Source organism: Schistocerca gregaria, chromosome 7 (assembly GCF_023897955.1).
Source record: "Schistocerca gregaria isolate iqSchGreg1 chromosome 7, iqSchGreg1.2, whole genome shotgun sequence".
Lineage (NCBI taxonomy): Eukaryota > Metazoa > Arthropoda > Insecta > Orthoptera > Acrididae > Schistocerca > Schistocerca gregaria.
The window spans coordinates 103,405,114-103,429,879 of NC_064926.1; the positions used below are offsets into that span (position 1 = coordinate 103,405,114).

The 24,766-nt window shown below is 41.5% G+C and overlaps 1 protein-coding gene across 1 annotated transcript in view; it reads right to left on the minus strand.

Moving 5' to 3' along the window:
- Nucleotides 1-3,266: 3,266 nt before the first annotated feature.
- The window catches only part of LOC126281195 (calumenin), a 35,018-nt gene continuing 13,518 nt past the window's right edge, over nt 3,267-24,766 (minus strand). Inside the window, exons 4-6 of the mRNA XM_049979904.1 lie at nt 6,811-7,004; nt 5,338-5,696; nt 3,267-5,239 (exon numbers count right to left, since the gene is read on the minus strand). Coding sequence (XP_049835861.1) covers nt 5,051-5,239; nt 5,338-5,696; nt 6,811-7,004 — 742 coding nt within the window. The 3' untranslated portion in view covers nt 3,267-5,050. The remainder of the gene's footprint in view (nt 5,240-5,337; nt 5,697-6,810; nt 7,005-24,766) is intronic.

Here is a 24,766-nt window from a genome sequence, read left to right on the forward strand (position 1 = left end):
TCACAGAACTATTACCAGACAAGAATTCTATATTGATATGATTCTCTTGATGAGACTGTCTGAATCCCCCTTTGCATAGTGGATGTTATTGTTTCCCTCCTGGAAAAGCTGTATAAATGAAAGTTCACTGAAGCAATGTCCACACACCTGAGCAGTATCACATACTATCGAGGCATGGCAGGTACCCCATAGATTGCTCATTCAAGTTGTTTCACATCAGAAGCCATTATACTCCAACAGCACACAGCTCCCTTTACAGCTGGCCAGCTAATTATAAAAGTTTGTACTACACTTTACCTAGCCAGTTAAACTAAGATCTTATCTCCTTAATTATATCCAGACTTTATGACAGTACAGAATTTGTAGTATTAACCACTCAGCCTCAGAAATTGCAGTTTTGCCACACTACCACTCCTGAGCAATTAAGACGCATACCAATTGTGTGATATATGCCACAAGTGTTTGCTTATAAAATGGTATGGACATTGAGCATCAGATCCTCTTACTAGGAAAAAGGTGACACAGGAATGTCACCTTGGAGCACAGTCGGGGACACCACAAGACGAATTGAGAAGAAAACTGACAATACACCTAACACTGCAAGGAACAATTGAATGTACCTCCATGTATACTGCACATAATAACTATTAAAAGAAATTCATCCGTACAGTCTCAAATACTGAGCATGAAGTAACAAACAGCAGCTGAGTAGTAAACAAGAGAACACTGTTACACATAGATTTTGGCCAAACCCAGTGCAGCTATCACATACACATGACAACTATCTCCAGAAGCTCCAATCAGAATGTAGCTGTCACATTGAATGAAAGCAACAATCTGTAGTGTGGACAAAGGAGATGGGGGTAGTGGCATAGGTGGGTAAGGTAATGGGGAAAAGAAGAGTGCTGTCTGGTGGAGCTCCCAGAAATCCCTCCCATACAGCCTGGCCACCCAGGGATGATGTATCTGCAGTGATAAGACCTCCCTTGACCAGTATGCTGAAGGTCTTACCAAAGCCTTCACAGACACACACCCCTGCAGCAATTTGTGGAAGGATTGCACTTCTGTCACAAATGAATCTCTTCAGTCATCATTGGTCCCGTTCTTGCAGGATCTTTTTCCGGCCGTAGTGATGTCGGAGATTTGATGTTCTACCGGGTTCCCATATTCACTGTACATTCGTCAAATGGTCGTATGGGAAAATCCCCACTTTATTGCTACCTCAGAGATGGCATGTCCCACCGTCATGCGTCAATTATAACACCACATTCAAACTCACTTAAATCTTGATAACCTGCCTTTCTGGCGGCAGTAACTGATCAAACTACTGCACCCCACATTTGTCTTATATAGGCGTTTCCGACTGCTGCGCCATATTCTCCCTGTTTACATATCTCTGTATTTGAATACACATGCCTATACCAGTTTCTTTGCCTCTTCAGTGTAGACCCTGGACATTACTCCAGACAGTGATAATCTCTCCCTGCACCTGCTGCTTTTGTACATCACAGTTGTCAGAGATAGCGGTCATATGTGCGAGAGGCATGCTTGTTTGTGTGAATGTGCCAGTGTATGTGTTGTCTTTGCTGAAGAAAGCTCCGGCCAAAATCTTCAACTTAGTGTACCATCTTTACAGTGAGGATCAATTTACCTTTCTCCTAATATTGTCATTATTCCAACCTGGACTTTCCACTGCTTGAAACAAGAAAAGGAGCACCGTGTATCACATCATCACATAAACTTTCTAAGCATAAGCAGTATATGGTTACACAATTAAAATCAGTTAGTGGAATAAACCAAAACATTTTCTAACAGCTGCATATCTTCATTTGTTTCAAATCCATAGGGGGGGGGGGGGGGGCATTTAGGATAGGCTCTGGAGAACGCATTAAGTGAATCAGTGGACAAACAAATTTGAGAGCAAACAGTACCTGCCCCAATAATATAAAATTACTTTTTTTACCTGTTGGCATGGTCAGCTCCAACATTACTAAAGAACGTTATTTACATACCATTTTCTGCTACTTCTATGATTAATATAAGGTTATGCAACATAATGCAGGGAGCAACCTTCATGGTTGGCATTGTTTCTATCACTTTACTATTGGAGGAATTCAATAAGTAATGCCACATACTTTTTCCTCCCCCAATTTCACATGAAGTGGAGTTAAACATGGGAGATCTTGGAATATTCCTGCTTTGGCCCCTACGTGTGTTCCAAGAAGAGAGCTGTCAGCGAGTTTCTTTTGGCAAAGAACTAGAGCATCAAAGATGTTTATGGCGCTTGCAGAATGTCTGCAGAGAATAGCAGTTAACACAAGCACAATGAGTCACTGGGCAAGGCATCCGTCACCATCGCAACAAGGTCACACAAATCCATCCAATCTTCCATCTCCCAATCAGTTGCACACAGCTGTGATTCCTGCAATAATGGAATGTGTGGAAACTCCCATTCAATAGATCACAATCAAACACGTAACTGCTCAATTGGATGTCTCTGTAGTGCTGACACTCTATCCAACAGCTGGAGTACTCAAAGATGTGCACCTGCTGCATTCCTCGCCACCTAACGGAAGAGCTTAAACAGCAACCAAGCACCAATTATGTGAAATTACTTTAGCATTATGAGTCTGATTATGACAATTTTTTGCCAATCATCATCATAGGCAATGAAACATTGGTTTATCACTTCAAACCAGAAACAAAACACCAATCCATGGAGTGGATGTTTGATGACCTCCCCCATGGTTCAACGGTCAACTCTGACATGTATTATGTTACCCTCAGAAATTGAAGAAACTACTTCAGGACATTCATCACTGCAAAAATCCAAATAAACTTCTCCTCCTTCATGACAATGGAACGCTTCACACGTCTGTGCACCCGAAGACACTCAAAACTTCATGGTACCGTTCTTCCTCCACCCTACGATCTGTATCTTGCACCTTCCATCTGTTTGGCCCAATGAAGGACACACACTGCAGGAAGCAATACATGGTTGATGAGGTGGTTACTGCTGCAGCAATACTTTGGCTCCAATATCAAGCTGTAGAGTGGTCCATGCAGACAAACAGGCTCTTCCAGTAAGGTGACATAAGGTTGTCACATTGAATGAAGATTATGTTGGAAAGCTTTTATGCCAAAAGAATGCTTTCAGATAAAAAAAAATGTGATGCATTGCTTATTGAATGCCCTTGCATGTAATCAAGAGGAAGGGGAAAATAGGCAATACTCCACAACATTTAAAACAGCATTTACACACACAATAAAAATAGTAAGTATTTTCCTGTAATTATATCTGTTACATTAATGGCAGTAATACAGGAAATCTTATTTCCAAATAAAATGAAATTTAAAGCACAAATTATACAAAATCTTTAGCACAAGATACATAACATATAAAAAGAGAAATAAAAAAGTAGAAAACAGTGACTAATTAAACTATAAATATTTTATACACAGCACCAATATAACATTCATACTTCCTCTTCCATTTTTCTCTATTTGTAAGCTTTGGCACAAACATATCTTAACAAATAAATATAAACCTGAAGTTAAAGTTACACAAAATTTTCACTTAAAAAAGGGATATTTTAAATTGTTGTAATGTTGTACAGAATCAAACACTTATCAGTGGCTAACAAGTGTGAATTTTAAGTAAATGGACAGCTAAACCAGCCTCTCACAAATCTGGTAAAAGTTGATCTTCTAAATTATGTAAAGCTGCCACATCGCTAACCTTTACACAAGAGACATGAAATATACTTCACTTTTCATAACAGTTTACACACAGGAGAGCAACAACCAATTTTGATATTGGTAATGCAGACCAGTCAGTTTGGATTCCAAACATTTTACTTTTACTCTGTCTCGGCTTTGAAATATTTAAAGTAATATAACTTTGAGAATGAACCTGCAACTACTGCACTTTTGCCAACAGCGGATCTCATTCCCAGTGTCAACCATTCTCTCACTATAGTAAATTACCACCTACATCCTTTCCTTAATTGGAAAGGCAATAATTGCACTAAAACAGTAGCCACCAATGTCATGTGAATGCATCCCAATATACTGCCCTTACAAAGTATACAAATGTTAACTGTTTTTTAATATTCTATGATTGGTTATCATAAAAAGATTTGATGAGTAATTTTCTGGGCAATTTTTGGTTTCTTACATACAATTAAAAGAGAATCAAATTCATATGATAATGAACATATAGTGCAAGAATGATGGATGGCTAAATAAAATAACACACCTGAAGTTGTATTTATGATTTGTAGAGCATTGTTTCATAGCTACCAAACACTAGAGTCATCAGTTCAGTCAATATGACTAACATTAGAACAAGCTTTTAAAATGGAAGACAAGGCACTAAGACGAAGTTCAGAATACCTTCATGTAAATGCATGTACTTGTTATTGTTCAGTCACATGGAATTTAGTTTGCTACAATCATACTTTCTGCCACAACTTTAGTAAGTTTCCTTCTGTAAAGGGCTTACAAAATTGTATTATTTTATAAATGAATAATACACATACTAACATGATATTCACCTGTCCTGTAAACAATTTGTTTCAATTTTACAATTTTATCAACATTATTAGAGAAAGATTTTCCAATTCTTGCTTCACAATATTTTTTCCAGTTTGTAGCAACACACCAAATTGAGATTCAAATACAGACATCTTAGGACCTGTTAGCAGTACAGTACAATCTGTACAGCAATTTCTTCTCAACCTGAAATATTTCAAGGCAAGCCTGCACATTAAAAATGAGGTATGCCTTGCAATGATTTTATAATTCACTCAGGAGTACTCAGTAAATGCTGACTTTCAAAGTCTATAAATGTTAATTAAGAAATGAACTATTTTAACTAAGTACTAAACAAATGACTTCTTTCTGATAAGCACAATTTTTAGTACTTCACAGAACAACACAAATTCCAGGCTCATCCACATATTTGCTTGGTTAGGAAAATACATTTCTGACAGCATATTCTCATCTAGAAATGTAAATTTTTAAGCTAAAAGCAAATAAGAAATATAAATTAAAATTCGTCATGTCTCGCAAGAGCTTCACCAAAATCTGTAGCCTGTGAGCCAACAAATAAATCGTATTTGTTAAGTACTTCTTCTTTGGTCAGTTTTTGGTCTGCATCAGAATCTGACTCATAGATTAGATGTCTTGCTTCAGCTTCTGCATGATCAAAGTCAGGTGGAATTATCCAGTTCTTCACCTATGTAGAAGAAAAAAATTATTTTCATAAAAAAACTTTCCACAGTGTTGTAGAACAAAGCACCACAATTTTTAGAATTAAAAGTGAAGTTCGCAAACCTCTTCCTTGTCCATAAATCCATCCCCATCCTTGTCTCTGTACTGGGAAAACTGTTCTCGTTCATTTTTCACCCATTCTGGCTCCTCTTCTCCTTCTGATCCTCTATACATATCGCCAATGTATTCAGACAAGGAGATCTTTCCATCTTTGTCCTTGTCAATGTCCTCCATGGTTTCAACTACAACAATATCTCTCATATGTCCTGTTTCTTCTGGGTGCAAGAAACCAGTGAACTCTTCCTTTGTAAGAGCACGGTCACCATCTACATCTGCCACATCCCATCTCCTTTGGTCACGACGCAACATGTTTTGGTAGGAGAATCCCTCACCCTCTTTTTCCAACTCTGATGGGTCCATGTCTGAAATGTAGAAGAGACACAATCTAAAACATAACAAAAAATAATTATATAAAACAAACACACACACACACACACACACACACACACACACACACACACACACACACACACACAGAGAGAGAGAGAGAGAGAGAGAGAGAGAGAGAGAGAGAGAGAGAGAGAGAGAGTAAAACTTACAGTTGATGGGGTAGGGCAAGGTGGTGCAATGGTAAGTAACTGAACCCACATTTGTGAGGTGACTGACTGAATCCCCATCTAGATTTGGATTTCCTTTGATTTCCCTAAATCAGTTTTCACAAATGCACAGATGATTGCCAATTTCCTACTCTAGTTCGTGCTCCATCAGTAAAGATATTGTTGCCGACAGGACATAAGAACTTAGCCTTTCTTCCTGCTTTTAATTTGTTGTTACACAAAATTTTAAACCACATTCCTTTCTTCAATATTTGTATGCCATAATACAATATGAGGACAACTTAATGCCAAGACAAATAGATTGAGATATAACATATTTCAGACAGAAAACTGAATTCTGTAATGCAACTAACATACACATTCCACAATGTTTACAACAACATTATCAGTTCATTGTCTAAAATTTATGACAGAAAAAAAACAGGATGCAGCATATGGGAAAAAGAATACAAACAGCACACTGTCCATTTCTTGCTCACTCCCCCCCCCCTCCCCCCCCCCCTTAAAAAACAAACAAACAAGATTTGAAAATTATAGGCAAGGGATTGTACTGGCAGCTTTGTCACAGCTAGTGTATGATAATTTTCAGTGTACATCCTAACTTATGATGGGAAATTCAGACCGACCAAAAATAAGTGCTTCGAGTAATCCAATGGTTTTTGCTCCATAAACAGAATGGTAACACTTTCACATAAATGTCAGTTAAAACACACAAAAACTGTTACTTAACAGTTTTATACGGAGCTGTCACACAATCAAATGAATACAACTGATGTGCCTCCCCACCCCTTCCCTCCCTATTGGCACAGGAAGTAGGTGACTTGTAATCAAGGTTTCTAAATAGCTAATGGCCACATAAAATTAATGTTGCAGGAATAACATGTGCTATACGGTAACTAAAATTGAAGAAAATGCATACCATCCATAAAACCATAAACCATCTTCTTGTATTCTTCCCATGTAATTTTATCTTTATTGTCTGGATTGTGAGTCTTCCACTGCCGTTCAACATCATCAACAATATATCGCCTCTGAGTGAATTGTATCCATTCCTTAAGTTCTTCTTGAGAAATAAAACCATCCTTATCTTTGTCAATCTTGTCCACTATTAAACTGCAATTAAAAGAAGTACAAATTTGTGAATAATTTAAGTATTACCACAAAAGTATGTATCCACTGTCTTCCAGTTAAAAATTATTAAAAGTACTTGCTCTGAAAAGACAAATGCACAATACCAATGAAGAAACAAAATTTTAAGCATCATGCAAAACATTTTCATTTTTTCTGCATCCTGAGACAATGCCGTTAACAGCAAACAGAAGCTAAATCTGGTGATCACATAATACAGAAAAAGCTATGTTTCCTTAATTTTTTATCTTATCCTTCACTTTCAACAAAGGTGTTAGTACTGTTTGTTGAGCAGTAAAAGGTGAAAAGCTTTTACCACTTGGTTACATATTTTCACACTTTATTTCAATCACCATCATCAATAACGACACAAGCTAAGATTTGTTTGTTGTGACATATGGCCCCACTCTGTTCCCTATAATTTGGCCAATGTGTGATCATTGGTGTACGATCAACTCCCTTCTGATTGCATCAACCATGTTCATGGTCTAGCTGTGTTGACGTTTATGCCAACATTGTGTGAATGGCTAGTAACAGTTTGTGATGCGCTGTGTTCAGTGATCTAGCAAGTTTCATAGTTTTGGTCACCATGTTTACCTGGTTATAAGTTTAATGCATTACTTATAGAATGCTATATCCAAAGTAAGAAACAAGCGAGTGAACTGCGTCAAGTTATTGGCTGGCATTATTTCAAAGCCAAAAATAATCCAAGTATCCTAACATTGGTTTCTCAAAGACTAAGATAACAGACAATGCTGAAGTGATACTTTCTATAGCAGAAGGACTATCCAGCAACAATAGGTATGACAAGATAGATAAAAGTGCAGGAATTGTGCCTTGACACGCAAAAAGTGAAAGATACCATTCACTGGTCAATAAGAAGCTCCTAAAAGCAGTCTATGAAGCCTCTTACTTTATCACTTGATACTACAGGCAAAGGTTTATTGTTAACAATTAAAGTAAGAATTAAAGAAATTATTCTGGACCAAATATTCGCAAATAAATTAAAACAAAGTTCCGGTGTCAAATGATAAAGTAAGTAGATGTATCTTGGAAATTAGCACCGGCTCGTGTGTGAAACTTAGAGCAAGAATTAAAGGAAGTTCAAAACTTGCACTTCAGGTAGATGAACTGACAGATAACAAACTTTCAAGCTGTTGGCATATGTCAGGGATCATTATGCTGAGGTTGGTCAATTGATTAGGGGAGAAGGGGGTGGGGTTACCAAACAGTGACGTCACTGGTCCCAAAGTTCAAGTTGATAGAAATTAAGAGAGGAACAACACCTACAGCACAGTCCAGTCAATGGGAAAGGAAAACAGGCAAGCAAAGAGCTATAGGGAACACTGTGGTGGCAGGAAGAGCAAAGAACAGGAGGGACAGGGGGAGGGGGAGGGGGAGGAGGAAGGGCTAAGAGCAGGGGATGCTCTGGAGGCACTCGACACACAACAGGGCGACAGCATCACCGCTGACCCATCTGGATCCTCACACAAAACCGTGATCATGACACAGCAGGGAAAATGCCACAAAGAGAAGACACAAAGAAAGAAGGAACAAAATGGCACAAAAGACCAGACAAAACATAGGAAAAAGGGAGGGGGGCACTGGACAGCATGGAGGAAGTGCCAAAGGCCACCAAAACTAACACAAATGCTAATTTCCAATTTCAGTACTTAACTCGAGGAGGACAAAACATTTCATGAAGAGAACTGCACGACACCACACACATATAAAAAGGGATTTGATGTGAAGCCACAAATCCATCCTCAGAGGGGTCATGGAGAAAGTGGGTAAGTGGCTCTTGCAAATCCTCTGACATTCCTGATAAATTTAGTAATGAAGGAAGGCATATTCCCAAAATGTTTAAAAAGGAGCAAGGTAGTGGCACTATTTAAAGGAGGGAAGAAAGGAATCCAGGTAACTGTATAGGTATAACGATCCAAACTGTTTTGTCTAAAATAGTGGAAGCAGTGATTAAAGACAGAATTCTAACTTCATTGAGAAACAAAACATCTTAAAGCACAACATGGATTTAGAAAGGGGAGATCCATTAAGACTGCAGTGGCAAATTTCATAACACTGAAGCACTGGATCATCGTGGTAAAATATCTAGTATATACTTAGACCTTCCAAAAGCTTTTAATTGTGTCATCAAATTCTTATAGAAAAACCTAGACCACTATGGGATAAAATGAAAAGCTGCAAACATTACGTATGCCAATTACACAACTTTACTAGTATTTAGAGACTCAGTGGAGGATTTGGAAAAAGGGATCCATTGAGAATCTGGACATGGAAGAACAGTTTATTAGAGAAAATAATTTACTGATCAACAGTAAAACAAAACTGTGTGTACAAAATTTGAAACGAATAACTAAAAGCTCAGAGGAATTTATTCTGAGCATTGGGGACAGAAGTGAACTGTAACTGGTTTCTGGAAATAGAAGTAGACACATTTATAACATGAGAAAACCACACTGATGATATTTGTTCAAAAATAAATATAAATATGTCGGCTGGTTGGTTTAAAGGCGAGAGAGGGGACCAAACTACGAGGTCATCGGGCCCCTCGTTACTAATAAAACAGTGCCACAAGTCTGAGAAGAAAACGAACAAAAAATAGAACACAAAATGGAAAAAAGGGAAAGCAATGAACACTAAAAGGAACAAAAGAGGACAAGAAAACAGAGACACTAGAAACCGAAGAGAGTAAAACATGAAAGCACTTTACAGTGGTTGGCCAACCTAGAGAATAAAAATGGAAAGCCAGCCACTCTGCAACACATTAAAACTTCCACCCCAAAAGCACTAGGGTGGAAGACAGAGTGACAAAGGACATGTGCTAAGACTTACATAGAAGTATAAAACCCATTCTCACAGATAAAACGTAAAACTAAAACTGCTGCGGAGGCATTGTCGCCCAACACCGAAGGCATAGTGCTTGGAAAGTTAAAATTCTGCTGCAGAGCAGCTAAAAGTGGACAGTCCAGCAAGAGGTGGACAACTGTCATTTGAGAGCCGCAGCGACACTGAGGTGGGTCAGACAGAGTAGGTATCCATGCGTTAGCCACATATGGCCAATGCGGAGCCGGCAGAGGACAACTGATTCCCTTCGAGAGGCCCGCATGGAAGACTTCCACATATTCATAGTCTCCTTAATGACACGCAGTTTATTATGCATTCTGTTATGCCATTCCATCTCCCAAAGCTGGAAAACCCTGTGGTATAAGACAGAACGCAGGTCAGCTTCGGAGATGCCTATCTCCAGAAGTGGTTTTGGTGTCGCCTGTTTTGGCCAGCCAGTCGGCAAATTCACTGCCGGGGATTCCGACGTGTCCTGGCGTCCACATAAACACCACGGAGCAACGGGACTGTTCCAGGGCATAGATGGACTCCTGAATGGATGCTACCAGAGGCTGGTGAGGGTAGCACTGGCCGATAGCTTGTAGGCTGTTCAATAAGTCACTACACAGGAGAAATGACTCACCAGGACATGAGCGGATGTACTCAGGAGCACGAGGTATGGCCGCCAGCTCTGCAATGAAAACACTGCAGCCAACTGGCAAGGAGTGCTGCTCAAAATGTCCTCCATGAACATATGCAAAGCCTATGTGACCATCAGCCATTGAGCCTTCGATGTAAACCACTTTAGAGCCCCAGAACATGTCAAGAATCAAGAGAAATTGACAGCAGAGAGAGGCAGGCTTAACAAAGTCCTTAGGGCCATGCAAAAGGTCCAGACGAAGCTGCGGCCGAGGTGTACACCACGGAGGCGTATGTGAACATCCCGCAAGCAGAGGTGGTACAGGGAAGGACTCCAGTTTGGAGAGAAGGGACCGCATGCGAACCGCAATCATTAGCCCCGATCTGGGCCACAGATGCAGGAGATGGACTGCCATGGGCGGGAAAAGCATATAATTATTTGGCTGTACAAGCAAACTATGCGTGTGTGCTGCGTAACTGGCGAGCAGTTGCACAAGTCTGATCTGTAGTGGAGGGACACCAGCCTCCACCATTACGCTGGTCACCAGACTCGTCCTAAAAGCTCCTGTCGCCAACTGAACCCCACAGCGGTGCACAGGGTCGAGTAAATGCAATGCTGAAGGTGCTGCCCAACCATAAACCACACTCCCATAGTCAATTCGGGAATGGACAAGGGCTCTGTAGAGCTGCAGCAGCATGCAGCGATCTGCACCCTAATTGGTGTTGCTCAGGCAATGGAGGGCATTGAGGTACTGCCAGCACTTCTGCTTAATTTATAAATCTCCACAACAGAGAGTGAATCATCATTAAGGTAAAGTGTGGGTTCCGGATGAACTGTATGACGCCGACAGAAGCGCATGACACAAAACTTTGCAGCTGAAAACTGGAAGCCGTGAACTAGAGCCCATGCCTGCACCTTGTGGATGGCTCCCTGGAGGCTCTGCTCAGCAATAACACTACTGGAGCAGCAGTACAAAATGCAGAAGTTGTCTGCATACAGAGAAGGTGGGACAGAGGGCCCGACTGTTATAGGATTCACTGCACCGTGTAGTGAATGAGAGGGCGTTCCATTCCAGCCGCCGCCTGAGTGTGCGAAAGGTGGTGGGATAGTTCTCTGACACAGAAGCTCGAGCAAAGTGCTCAGCAATCGCGTTTGCTTTGGTACATAACTCGCCATTTATGGTAACACCGGGGACAGCTAATGGGGACTGGTACCTGAAAAGATGTTTGATCTTTGCCCAGACTTGGAAAGGTGACGTGTGGCACCTAATGGTGGAGATGTATCTCTCCCTACACTCCTTCCGTTGTTTGATGAGGTGGTGAGCACGGGCATGGAGCTGTTTAAAGGCTATGAGGTGCTCCAGGGAAGGGTGCTGCTTATGCTGTTGTAGAGCCCGCCGACACTCCTTAATTGCTTCAGCAACTTCTGGCAACCACCAAGGGACTGCCTTACGCCTTGGGCACCCTAACGAGAGAGGGATTGCATTTTCTGCAGCAGAAACAACTGTGCTAGTCCCTTGCTCAACCATCACATCGATGTTACTGTGTGGGGGAGATTCAGCGGCGACAGCAGAGGTGAAAGTTCCCCAGTCCGCCTTGTTCAAAGCCCATCTGGGCAGACGTCCGTGTGCCTGACACTGAGGCAGTGACAGGAAGATGGGGAAGTGGTCACTACCACACAGGTTGTCATGTGCTCTCCAGTGGATAGATGGGAGAAGTCCTGGGCTGCAAACTGATAAATCAATGGCTGAGTAACTTCCATGAGTCACACTGAAACATGTGGCGGCCCCAGTATTTAAGAGCCACAGGTTGAATAGCATCAGTTAAGTTTCGACATCTCTGCCTTGGCCAATAAGCATGGTATCACCCACAAGAGGTTATGGGCATTAAAATCTCCCAGAAGTAGGAAAGTTTTAGGAAGTTGATCAGTCAGTGCAGTTAATACATTCAGGGGTACTGCACCATCTGGAGGAAGATACAAATTAAAGACAGTTATTTCCTGTGTCATCCTTATTCTGACAGCCACAGCTTCCAGAGGGGTTTGAAGGGGCACATGTTCAATACAGTCTGAGTTTAGGACATAAACACAAACTCCACCTGACACACTATTATGGTCGCTACGGTTCCTGGAATATCCCTTATAGCGGCGGAGGGCAGGGATCCGCACAGCTGGGAACCATGTTTCCTGGAGTTCAATGCAGATTGCAGGTGTATAGCTTAACAAGTTACCACTGCTCAGCCAGGCGGTGAAAAAGACCACTGCAATTCCATTGGAGGATCACATCATGAGACTGGGAAGGTATGGAACATTCAATGAGGCAGTTTACGCCTCAGAGTCACCTGCTGCCACTGATTTATTACCTGAGCAATCTATATCCATTGTGTCTTGAGGCTCTGGCGAGATCTAGGGTCTCAGCGGACACCAAAATCTCCACCCCATCCTCAGCCGCAGCCGCAGAGCTTGTAGGTAGCGGTGGTGTGGGTGCCACTGCAATTTCTTTGGTCTTAGGGGTTTTCTTTTTGGATGGTGCCACAACTGTTGTAGCAGCAGCAGCTTAAGACAATGTCATAAGCATAGGATGCAGGCATTCAAATTTTCTCTTAGCCTTAGTGTAGGTCAGTCTATCCAGGGTCTTGTACTCCATTATTTTCCTTTCTTTCTGGAGAATACTGCAGTCAGGTGAGCAAGGCGAATGGTGTTCTCCACAGTTGACACAGATGGGAGATGGGGCACACTGAGTATTGGGATGTTATGGGCGTCTGCGATCTCGGCATGTGATGCTGGAAGTACAGTGGGAAGACATATGGCCGAACTTCTAGCACTTAAAGCACCGCATCGAGGGAGGGATATAGGGCTTTACAACACACTGGTAGACCATCACCTTGACCTTCTTGGGCAATGTATCACCCTCTAAGGCCAAGATGAAGGCACCGGTGGCAACCTGATTATCCTTCGGACCCCGGTGGACACACCGGACGAAATATACACCCCGCCGCTCGAAATTGGTGCGCTGCTCATTCTTGGACTCTATGAAATATGATAGCCTGGACCATATTTAAGCTCTTATGGGGCATGATGGTTACAGAAACACCCCACAGCTTGTCACAATCGAGTAACTCCCATGACTGGGCAGAGGATACTGTTTTGATCAAGACTGACTCAGATCTCATTTTGGACAAGTCCTCCACCTCCCCGAACTTGTCCTCTAAATACTCAACAAAAAACTGAGGCTTCTTCGCCATGAAACATTCCCCATCAGCTCTTGAACATACAAGGTACCAGGCCGAATAAGATCCGCTGCCATCCTTAGCCTGACGTTCCTCCCACGGTGTGGCTAGGGAAGGGAACGATTTGTGGTCATACTTCTGTCATTGAATTGAGCTCGTGATCGCTTAGAGACTGCTGGTGTTTCACCACCAGCAAGAGATGATGGACTAGGCTGTATCGCGTCATCTGCCCTGATGCGACACACTCCGACCAGGGGCCCTCCACCAAAGGCGCCAACCAGCTGCAGCGAAGGCTACCTGCCATGAGTCCCGTTGCCCTAGGGGGATGGGCATCTACCCCTTGGCATACGTGGGGAGTTAATGGCGCAGGCACCAGCAGAGCGATCCCTGTGTGGTCAGGGGGCTACAACCTACAGGGTACACGGCGGCCCCACCACAACGGACTGGCTACTGTGCTGGATATCAGGTGCAAAAAAGTCCATGGTCATAGTCAACGCAGAAATCTACACTGCATAGTGCATGCGCAGAAATGCACCCACGAAGGTGTCCTCGCCCAAGAGATGGAGAATGGGCAGGAATGCAATGCGACAATGAGAAAGTGGGCTAAGGATCTCAATGCACGATGGACGCGACACACCTTGTAAGGCGCCCTTCCGCAATTGGCTCGCTCATCGGGAAAATTTTGAAGAATGGAGGTCAAACCCTACAGGTGACCATCACATAAAGGCCGAAACGTGTGAAACTCTTTTTAGTCACCTCATACGACAGGCAGGAATACCTCGGTCCTATTCTAGCTCCCGGACCCACAGAGGGATATAAATATGTTCTCATTGAAAAGAATGTGGTATGCAGTGGACACAGAAACTGTGATAAAAATATAGACGTATCTCCCCACACATACTGTACTGTATACCATATGGGGAGGAGCAGTACACACACACACATTTAGAGAATCTTAAAACTTCAAAAGAAAGCCATCAGATGCCTAGCTGCACTAACACCATGGAAATCCTGCAAAAACAAATTCATAGAATTTGAAATAATAACGGTGCCAAGTTACACAGCACCTCTAAAGAGACAAGAAGAGGCCATGACGTTGGGAACACGGACTTACTTCAAACTTTGTACACCGTTAGCGGGCCATTAAAACAACAATGTGCAAGTAGTAAGGTGTACTACTCTTGGAATTCTGAGAAAATTGCAAGAAAAGTTTTAAACATCTAATATGTAACTGATGTATCTGAGCAAAGGAGCTAGTCGTAAGAAGTCATTATGATCAAGCAGTTAGCATTCACACGTTGCAAACTAGTCTTGGAGGAGGCGGCACTTCGTATCCTCATATTGCTGGATTCTTTTAATTGATATTTTTTAATTAATTAAAACTTCCGGGCTGAATTGTCGTGGTCGATATATAAAACTACTTCTCCTTCTGAGGTGAGTCGGCAACTGGCTGCTAGGCACTGTTGGTCCCGTTTATATAGAGCACTTAGATGGCGCCACCACTCGTCACATGCTTTCGACTTTAAAACTATCACTGGCTAGTGCCATCTCTCTCAATTACAGGTAATCGATTGTCACTTCGTTGGTACAAAGTCGACCGCCATATCTTGTCTAGTTTTAATCCTTCTTTTCTATTAAAATTATTTCCGTGCTTGTAGATCTCTATAGCTGCTCTATACATTATTATACTTGCATGTATAGAGAAGCTATAGAGATCTACATGCATGGAAATAATTTTAATAGAAAAGAAGAAGGATTAAAACTAGACAAGATATGGCGGTTGACTTTGTACCAACAAAGTGACAATCAATTACCTGTAATCGAGAGAGATGGCACAAGCCAGAGATAGTTTTAAAGTTGAAAGCACATGACAAATGGTGACGCCATCTAAGCGGGACCACCAGCACCTAGCAGCCAGTCGCCGACTCACCTCAGAAGATGTTGCCCGCAGTAGGCAACGAAACATCAGGAAGGAGAAGTATTTTTATATATGGACCACAGCAATTCAGCCCGGAAGTTTTAGTTCATGAAGATACCGGCTGTGAAAGCTTATGTGTTATGATATTTTTTCATTACTGGTCACATTATTTAATTTATATGACATTTGAGAGGTAATATAATGAAAAAAGAACATGTGGATTTTGATGAAGTAGTGAATTTCATGTATTATTTGACTATTTGCTCTTTCTAATTAAATTTTCAAGGGCTTGGGACAGGATTGGAAAGCCCAAGTTAAACATCGATAAATAATTATGTGAATGACGTTATTGACAATTAGCAATATATTAAGTCACAATGTGCCAGACCACAAGAATAAGGTACAATTACTTGGATGTGCTCTACGCATCACATGTTTCAGGATGGTATTTGTCATATGGACCTTTTTTTTTGTCATCAGTCTACTGACTGGTTTGATGCGGCCCGCCACGAATTCCTTTCCTGTGCCAACCTCTTCATCTCAGAGTAGCACTTGCAACCTAGGTCCTCAATTATTTGCTTGACGTATACCAATCTCTGTCTTCCTCTACAGTTTTTGCCCTCTACAGCTCCCTCTAGTACCATGGAAGTCATTCCCTCATGTCTTATCAGTGTTTTCCACATATTGCTTTCCTCTCCGATTCTGCATAAAACCTCCTCATTCCTTACCTTATCAATCCACCTAATTTTCAACATTTGTCTATAGCACCACATCTCAAATGCTTCGATTCTTTTCTGTTCCGGTTTTCCAACAGTCCATGTTTTACTACCATACAATGCTGTACTCCAGACGTACATCCTCAGAAATTTCTTCCTCAAATTAAGGCCGGTATTTGATATTAGTAGACTTCTCTTGGCCAGAAATGCCTTTTTTGCCATAGCGAGTCTGCTTTTGATGTCTTCCTTGCTCCGTCCGTCATTGGTTATTTTACTGCCTAGGTAGCAGAATTCCTTAACTTCATTGACTTCGTGACCATCAATCCTGATGTTAAGTTTCTCGCTGTTCTCATTTCTACTACTTCTCATTACTTTCATCTTTCTCCGATTTACTCTCAGACCATACTTTGTACTCATTAGACTGTTCATTCCGTTCAGCAGATCATTTAATTCTTCTTCACTTTCACTCAGGATAGCAATGTCATCAGCGAATAGTATCATTAATATCCTTTCCACCTTGCATTTTAATTCCACTCCTGAACCTTTCTTTTATTTCCATCATTGCTTCCTCGATGAACAGATTGAAGAGTAGGGGCGAAAGGCTACAACCTTGTCTTACACCCTTCTTAATACAAGCACTTCGTTCTTGATCGTCCACTCTTATTATTCCCTCTTGATTGTTGTATATATTGTATATGACCCGTCTCTCCCTATAGCTTACCCCTCCTTTTTTCAGTATCTGTAACAGCTTGCACCATTTTATATTGTCGAACGCTTTTTCCAGGCCGACAAATCCTATGAACGTGTCTTGATTTTTCTTTAGCCTTGCTTCCATTATTAACTGTAACGTCAGAATTGCCTCTCTCGTGCCTTTACTTTTCCTAAAGCCAAACTGATCGTCACCTAGCGCATTCTCAACTTTCTTTTCCATTCTTCTGTAAATTATTCTTGTAAGCAGCTTCGATGTATGAACTGTTAAGCTGATTGAGCGATAATTCTCGCACTTGTCAGCTCTTGCCGTCTTCGGAATTGTGTGGATGATGCTTTTCCGAAAGTCAGATGGTATGTCGCCAGACTCATATATTCTACACACCAACGTGAATAGTCGTTTTGTTGCCACTTCCCCTAATGATTTTAGAAATTCTGATGGAATGTTATCTATCCCTTCTGCCTTATTTGACCGTAGATCCTCCAAAGCCCTTTTAAATTCCGATTCTAATACTGGATCCCCTATCTCTTCTAAATCGACTCCTGTTTCTTCTTCTATCACATCAGACAAATCTTCACCCTCATAGAGGCTTTCAACGTATTCTTTCCACCTATGTGCTTTCTCCTCTGCATTTAACAGTGGAACTCCCGTTGCACTCTTAAAGCTACCACCGTGTTGCTTTTAATGTCACCAAAGGTTGTTTTGACTTTCCTGTATGCTGAGTCTGTCCTTCCGACAATCATATCTTTTTCAATGTCTTCACATTTTTCCTGCAGCCATTTCGTCTTACCTTCCCTGCACTTCCTATTTATTTCATTCCTCAGCGACTTGTATTTCTGTATTCCTGATTTTCCCGGAACATGTTTGTACTTCCTCCTTTCATCAATCAACTGAAGTATTTCTTCTGTTACCCATGGTTTCTTCGCAGCTACCTTCTTTGTACCTATGCTTTATTTCCCAACTTCTGTTATGGCCCTTTTTAGAGATTTCCATTCCTCTTCAACTGTACTGCCTACTGCGCTATTCCTTATAGCTGTATCTATAGCGTTAGAGAACTTCAAACGTATCTCGTCATTCCTTAGAACTTCCGTATCCCACTTCTTAGCATATTGATTCTTCCTGACTAATGTCTTGAACTTCAGCCTACTCTTCATCACTACTATATTGTGATCTGAGTCTATATCTGCTCCTGGGTACGCCTTACAATCCAGTATCTGATTTCGGAATCTCTGCCTGACCATGATGTAATCTAATTGAAATCTTCCCGTATCTCCCGGCCTTTTCCAACTATACCTCCTTCTCTTGTGATTCTTGAACAGGGTATTCGCTATTACTAGCTGAAACTTGTTACAGAACTCAATTAGTCTTTCTCCTCTTTCATTCCTTGTCCGAAGCCCATACTCTCCTGTAACCTTTTCTTCTACTCCTTCCCCTACAACTGCATTCCAGTCGCCCATGACTATTAGATTTTCGTCCCCCTTTGCGTACTGCATTACCCTTTCAATATCCTCATACACTTTCTCTATCTGTTCATCTTCAGCTTGCGACGTCGGCATGTATACCTGAACTATCATTGGGTGTTGGTCTGCTGTCGATTCTGATTAGAACAATCCGGTCACTTAACTGTTCACAGTAACACACCCTCTGCCCTACCTTCCTGTTCATAACGAATCCTACACCTGTTATACCATTTTCTGCTGCTGTTGATATTACCCGATACTCATCTGACCAGAAATCCTTGTCTTCCTTCCACTTCACTTCACTGACCCCTGCTATATCTAGATTGAGCCTTTGCATTTTCCTTTTCAGATTTTCTAGTTTCCCTACCACGTTCAAGCTTCTGACATTCCACACCCTGACTCGTAGAACATTATCCTTTCTTTGATTATTCAATCTTTTTCTCATGGTAACCTCCCCCTTGGCAGTCCCCTCCCGGAGATCCGAATGGGGGACTATTCCGGAATCTTTTGCCAATGGAGAGATCATCATGACACTTCTTCAACTACAGGCCACATGTCCTGTGGATACACGTTACGTGTCTTTAATGCAGTGGTTTCCATTGCCTTCTGCATCCTCATGTCATTGATCATTGCTGGTTCTTCCGCATTTAGGGGCAATTTCCCACCCCTAGGACAAGAGAGTGCCCTGAACCTCTATCCGCTCCTCTGCCCTCTTCGACAAGGCCATTGGCAGAATGAGGCTGACTTCTTACGCCGGAAGTCTTCGGCCGCCAATGCTGATTATTTATCAAAATTTAGGCAGTGGCGGGGATCGAACCCGGGACCGAAGACGTTTTTGATTATGAATCAAAGACGCTACCCCTAGACCACAGGTCGGCCTCTATGGACATGTGAAACATAAATTAAAACTACATGCGAATACACGTGTTTTTTCATTATATTCTCTCTCAAATGTCATACAAATTAAATAATAGAAATGTTGTAGGAGTAGGATTGAAACCACTGCCTCCTCCACGACCCATTCACAATGTGCGAACGCTAAGTGCTTGAAATTTTCTCAGAACTGTCAGAACAGTACACCTTACAACATGCACATTATGTCGTTTTAATGGCCTACTAAAGGCGTACAAAGCTAGAAATAAATCTGGGATTCAAACATTGTTGTATCCCTTTGAGACATATACATGACCACAACACAAGAAATAGAGATAACTACTTTATCTGCACCAAAAGCTAGAAAATGATAAATAGGGGACCTATAAATGCACGAAGCTTATTTTATAACAGACTGTAACTTAACATAAAGAGCATAAAGGAAGTGAGCACCTCCAAAAGGAAACGGAAGGAACATCTCGTCTCTGGATATCGGTACACGGTAAGAAATACCTGTAGGCACATCCATAGCACAAACAAAGTTGAATATGGAGTAAAGCAGTTTCTTTTTCATGTGGAAACAAATTTCCTGAAAGAAGGAAAATGGAAAACGAAGTGTAGTGTTGAAATTGCAGAAGAGAACATACAAAGCATTTGCAGATACGATTTAAATGTTTTTCACTGTGTGTGTATGTCCAAACATTTTCTGCAACAGTCACTGTATTAGCATTTTCAGCAGTATAGCACAGACATATAGCTTTGTAGTATCTGCTTTTACGGAGGAGTGTTGCATAAATTTACTTAAGCTATTAATATACTACATTTCTACACTCCTGGAAATTGAAATAAGAACACCGTGAATTCATTGTCCCAGGAAGGGGAAACTTTATTGACACATTCCTGGGGTCAGATACATCACATGATCACATTGACAGAACCACAGGCACATAGGCACAGGCAACAGAGCATGCACAATGTCGGCACTAGTGCAGTGTATATCCACCTTTCGCAGCATTGCAGGCTGCTATTCTCCCATGGAGACGATAGTAGAGATGCTGGATGTAGTCCTGTGGAACGGCTTGCCATGCCATTTCCACCTGGCGCCTCAGTTGGACCAGCGTTCGTGCTGGACGTGCAGACCGTGTGAGACGACGCTTCATCCAGTCCCAAACATGCTCAATGGGGGACAGATCCGGAGATCTTGCTGGCCAGGGTAGTTGACTTACACCTTCTAGAGCACGTTGGGTGGCACGGGATACATGCGGACGTGCATTGTCCTGTTGGAACCGCAAGTTCCCTTACCGGTCTAGGAATGGTAGAACGATGGGTTCGATGACGGTTTGGATGTACTGTGCACTATTCAGTGTCCCCTCGACGATCACCAGAGGTGTACGGCCAGTGTAGGAGATCGCTCCCCACACCATGATGCCGGGTATTGGCCCTGTGTGCCTTGGTCGTATGCAGTCCTGATTGTGGCGCTCACCTGCACGGCGCCAAACACGAAGCGACTCTCATCGCTGAAGACGACACGTCTCCATTCGTCCCTCCATTCACGCCTGTCGCGACACCACTGGAGGCGGGCTGCACGATGTTGGGGCGTGAGCGGAAGACGGCCTAACGGTGTGCGGGACCGTAGCCCAGCTCCATGGAGAGGGTTGCGAATGGTCCTCGCCGATACCCCAGGAGCAACAGTGTCCCTAATTTGCTGGGAAGTGGCGGTGCGGTCCCCTACGGCACTGCGTAGGATCCTACGGTCTTGGCGTGCATCCGTGCGTCACTGCGGTCCGGTCCCAGGTCGACGGGCACGTGCACCTTCCGCCGACCACTGGCGACAACATCTATGTACTGTGGAGACCTCACGCCCCACGTGTTGAGCAATTCGGCGGTACGTCCACCCGGCCTCCCGCTTGCCCACTATACGCCCTCGCTCAATGTCCGTCAACTGCACATACGGTTCACATCCATGCTGTCGCGGCATGCTACCAGTGTTAAAGACTGCGATGAAGCTCCGTATGCCACGGCAAACTGGCTGACACTGACGGCGGTGGTGCACAAATGCTGCGCAGCTAGCGCCATTCGACGGCCAACACCGCGGTTCCTGGTGTGTCTGCTGTGCCGTGCGTGTGATCATTGCTTGTACAGCCCTCTCACAGTGTCCGGAGCAAGTATGGTGGGTCTGACACACCGGTGTCAATGTGTTCTTTTTTCCATTTCCAGGAGTGTAGCATTTGTAGACTTAGAGAAAGCTTTTGACAATGTTGACTGGAATACTCTCTTTCAAATTCGGAAGGTGACAGGGGTAAAATACAGGGAGCGAAAGGCTATTTACAATTTGTACAGAAAGCAGATGGCAGTTATAAGAGTCAAGGGACACGAAAGGGAAGCCGTGGTTGGGAAGGGAGTGAGACAGGGTTGTAGCATCTCCCCCATGTTATTCAATCTGTATATTGAGCAAGCAATAAAGGAAACAAAAGACTAGTTTGGAGTAGGTATTAAAATCCATGGAGAAGAAATAAAAACTTTGAGGTTCGCCGACGACATTGTAATTCTGTCAGAGACAGCAAAGGACTTGGAACAGCAGTTGAAAGAGGGATATAGGATAAACTTCAACAAAAGCAAAATGAGGATAATTGAATGTAGTCGAATTAAGTCGGGTGATGCTAAGGGAATTAGATTAGGAAATGAGACACAAAGTAGTAAAGGAGTTTTGCTATTTGGGGAGCAAAATAACTGATGATGGTCGAATTAGAGAGGATATAAAATGTAGACTGGCAATGGCAAGGAAAGCGTTTCTGAAGAAGAGAAATTTGTTAACATCTAGTATAGATTTAAATGTCAGGAAGTCGTTTCTGAAAGTATTTGTATGGAGTATATCCATGTATGGAAGTGAAACATGGACGATAGAAGCTTTCGAAATGTGGTGCTACAGAAGAATGCTGAAGATTTGATGGGTAGATCACATAACTAATGAGGAGGTATTGAACAGAATTGGGGAGAAGAGGAGCTTGTGGCACAACTTGATTAGAAGAACGGATCTTTTGGTAGGACATGTTCTGAGACATCGAGGGATCACCAATTTAGTATTGGAGGGCAGCGTGGAGGGTAAAAATCGTAGAGGGAGACCAAGAGATGAATAGACTAAGCAGATTCAGAAGGATGTAGGCTGCAGTAGGTACTGGGAGATGATGAAGCTTGCACAGGATAGAGTAGCATGGAGAGCTGCATCAAACCAGTCTCAGGACAACAACAACAACATTAATATTTCATCATTGTGTGTTAGTACTGATTCTCTATAAAGCATTATTACACAGAAAATCTTTTTGTGTCCACAAAAAATTTCTAAAGAATTTGTTTTATTTTGTATAAAACTGTATACATGACATGTGTAATATTATTGCAAAATATGATCTATGGAAAAATGTATAAATAAATAAGCTATTACAATCACATTCAACATTCTACAACTCACCCTCACACCCTCACACACACACACACACACACACACACACACACACACACACAAAAGGAATATTTTTGTGCTTGCTGTAGATCATGGCCACGCAAACAAACTTGTTATTTAGACTATGCCAGGTGTTTCCATGCAGTCTTTACCATAAATTAAGAAGACTTCACCTGAATGTTCGTAAAACCATGTAACACGCAAAATTTAACACCATATGCAAATGTAATGATACTGTACCTATTTGTATCAATGGAAAGATTAGAAACCATTCACCCAGCACTCAAACAGCCATTAATGTTGCACAAAAAATGCGGTTAGTTAGAAATCAAATCCCTTTGCAATACAAAATAAGAGCTAAATTACGAGTTATGTAGAACGCATTTGCAACTTGCAAACTCCATTAATAATACGACAGTTTTTTCCCATCTGGTCAGCAAGGTCGAAAGTCACACAAAAACCACTGTGCAAAGAATGGAAACAGTGCATAGAAGAAAGGTTAGTCAATTCAAAGAATTCCAGTCAACACAATAACCCTAAACACAACCAACAAAAAAACACGCACAAATTCAACTCAAGTACACCTTATAGACACACAAAAAATAGCAAAGAAAGACAACTGTTAGAAAAAAGATTAAAATACAATATAAATTTAAAAAAATAGATGAGGATTAAGCAAAAAAATCTAATTATAGAAGCAGAAAGTCTATTGACAGGGAAAGGAAGTTGAGAGAGAATACAGCAGGGTCAACAATGGATTAACTAGAGAACTAGCAAAAAAAAAAAAAAAATCATAATATAATAATCAACATAAAAACAACAAAGAAGCAAATAAGGGGAACACAGTAGTACTTTTAGATAAAGAACAATACATTGAAAAAATGCAAGAATTCATCTGTCAAAATAACAAACTAAAATCAAAAAGGGACTCCAGATAAAAGTAAAATAACACACTGAAAAATATGGACAGCATCCTAAATAATATAGAAAAAAGAAAGCTGACACAATATTCCTACTGAACCTCTCCTCCAAAGCCAATCAAAGGTCCACTAACCAAATATCCCAGTGACACTGACACTGGATTTCAGAAAATCCTCCACTTACAAGCTAGCAAGACCCATGTTAAAATTATTGTCTGAAAACTTCAAAGTACAAGAATTCAGAACCATTGAATCACTACACAGTTAACACAACAAATAAAATATATAAAAATCCCACAAGCAGCAATACTTATCTTGTCTGATGTAGAAAACATGTATACCAACATACCAGTACCAGAAACAATAGACATCACAGACAAAAACTTGAAAACACAAAGTCAACTCCCTTATGAATAGAATAATGACATATTTCCATTAATAAACAAAACTACTATTAATTTAATAATAAATTTCATTTACAAAAAAAATGGATTACCAATGGGATCCCCAGTTTCAAGAGACTTTGCAAGTATTTTTCGAAATCCCACTGAATGCATAATTTTCACAAAAATGGCAGCAAATGAATACAATAGATTATACTATTCAGGTATATGGATGAAATCCTCTGCTTAACAGATGAACCACAAACAAAAATTTATAAACTAAATACTGAAGTCAACAAAATATACAAATAATATTCACAAGTGAAATCAAATTAACTTTCTGGATATAACAATAAAAAAATAAAACAATACGTACTGTAAACCCACAGCAAATGTCTTATCACCGCTCAATCCTTGAAGCACCCACACTTGCAAATGCAAGCAACACTAACACATGCCCCATAATAATAATAAAAAAGAAAACTACCAAAAAGAATTTGACATAATGATCTGGATAGTAAAAAACAATGGTTACAATAGTAACAGTCATAAAGCAAACTTGTTGTTGTTGTTGTCTTCAGTCCTAAGACTGGTTTG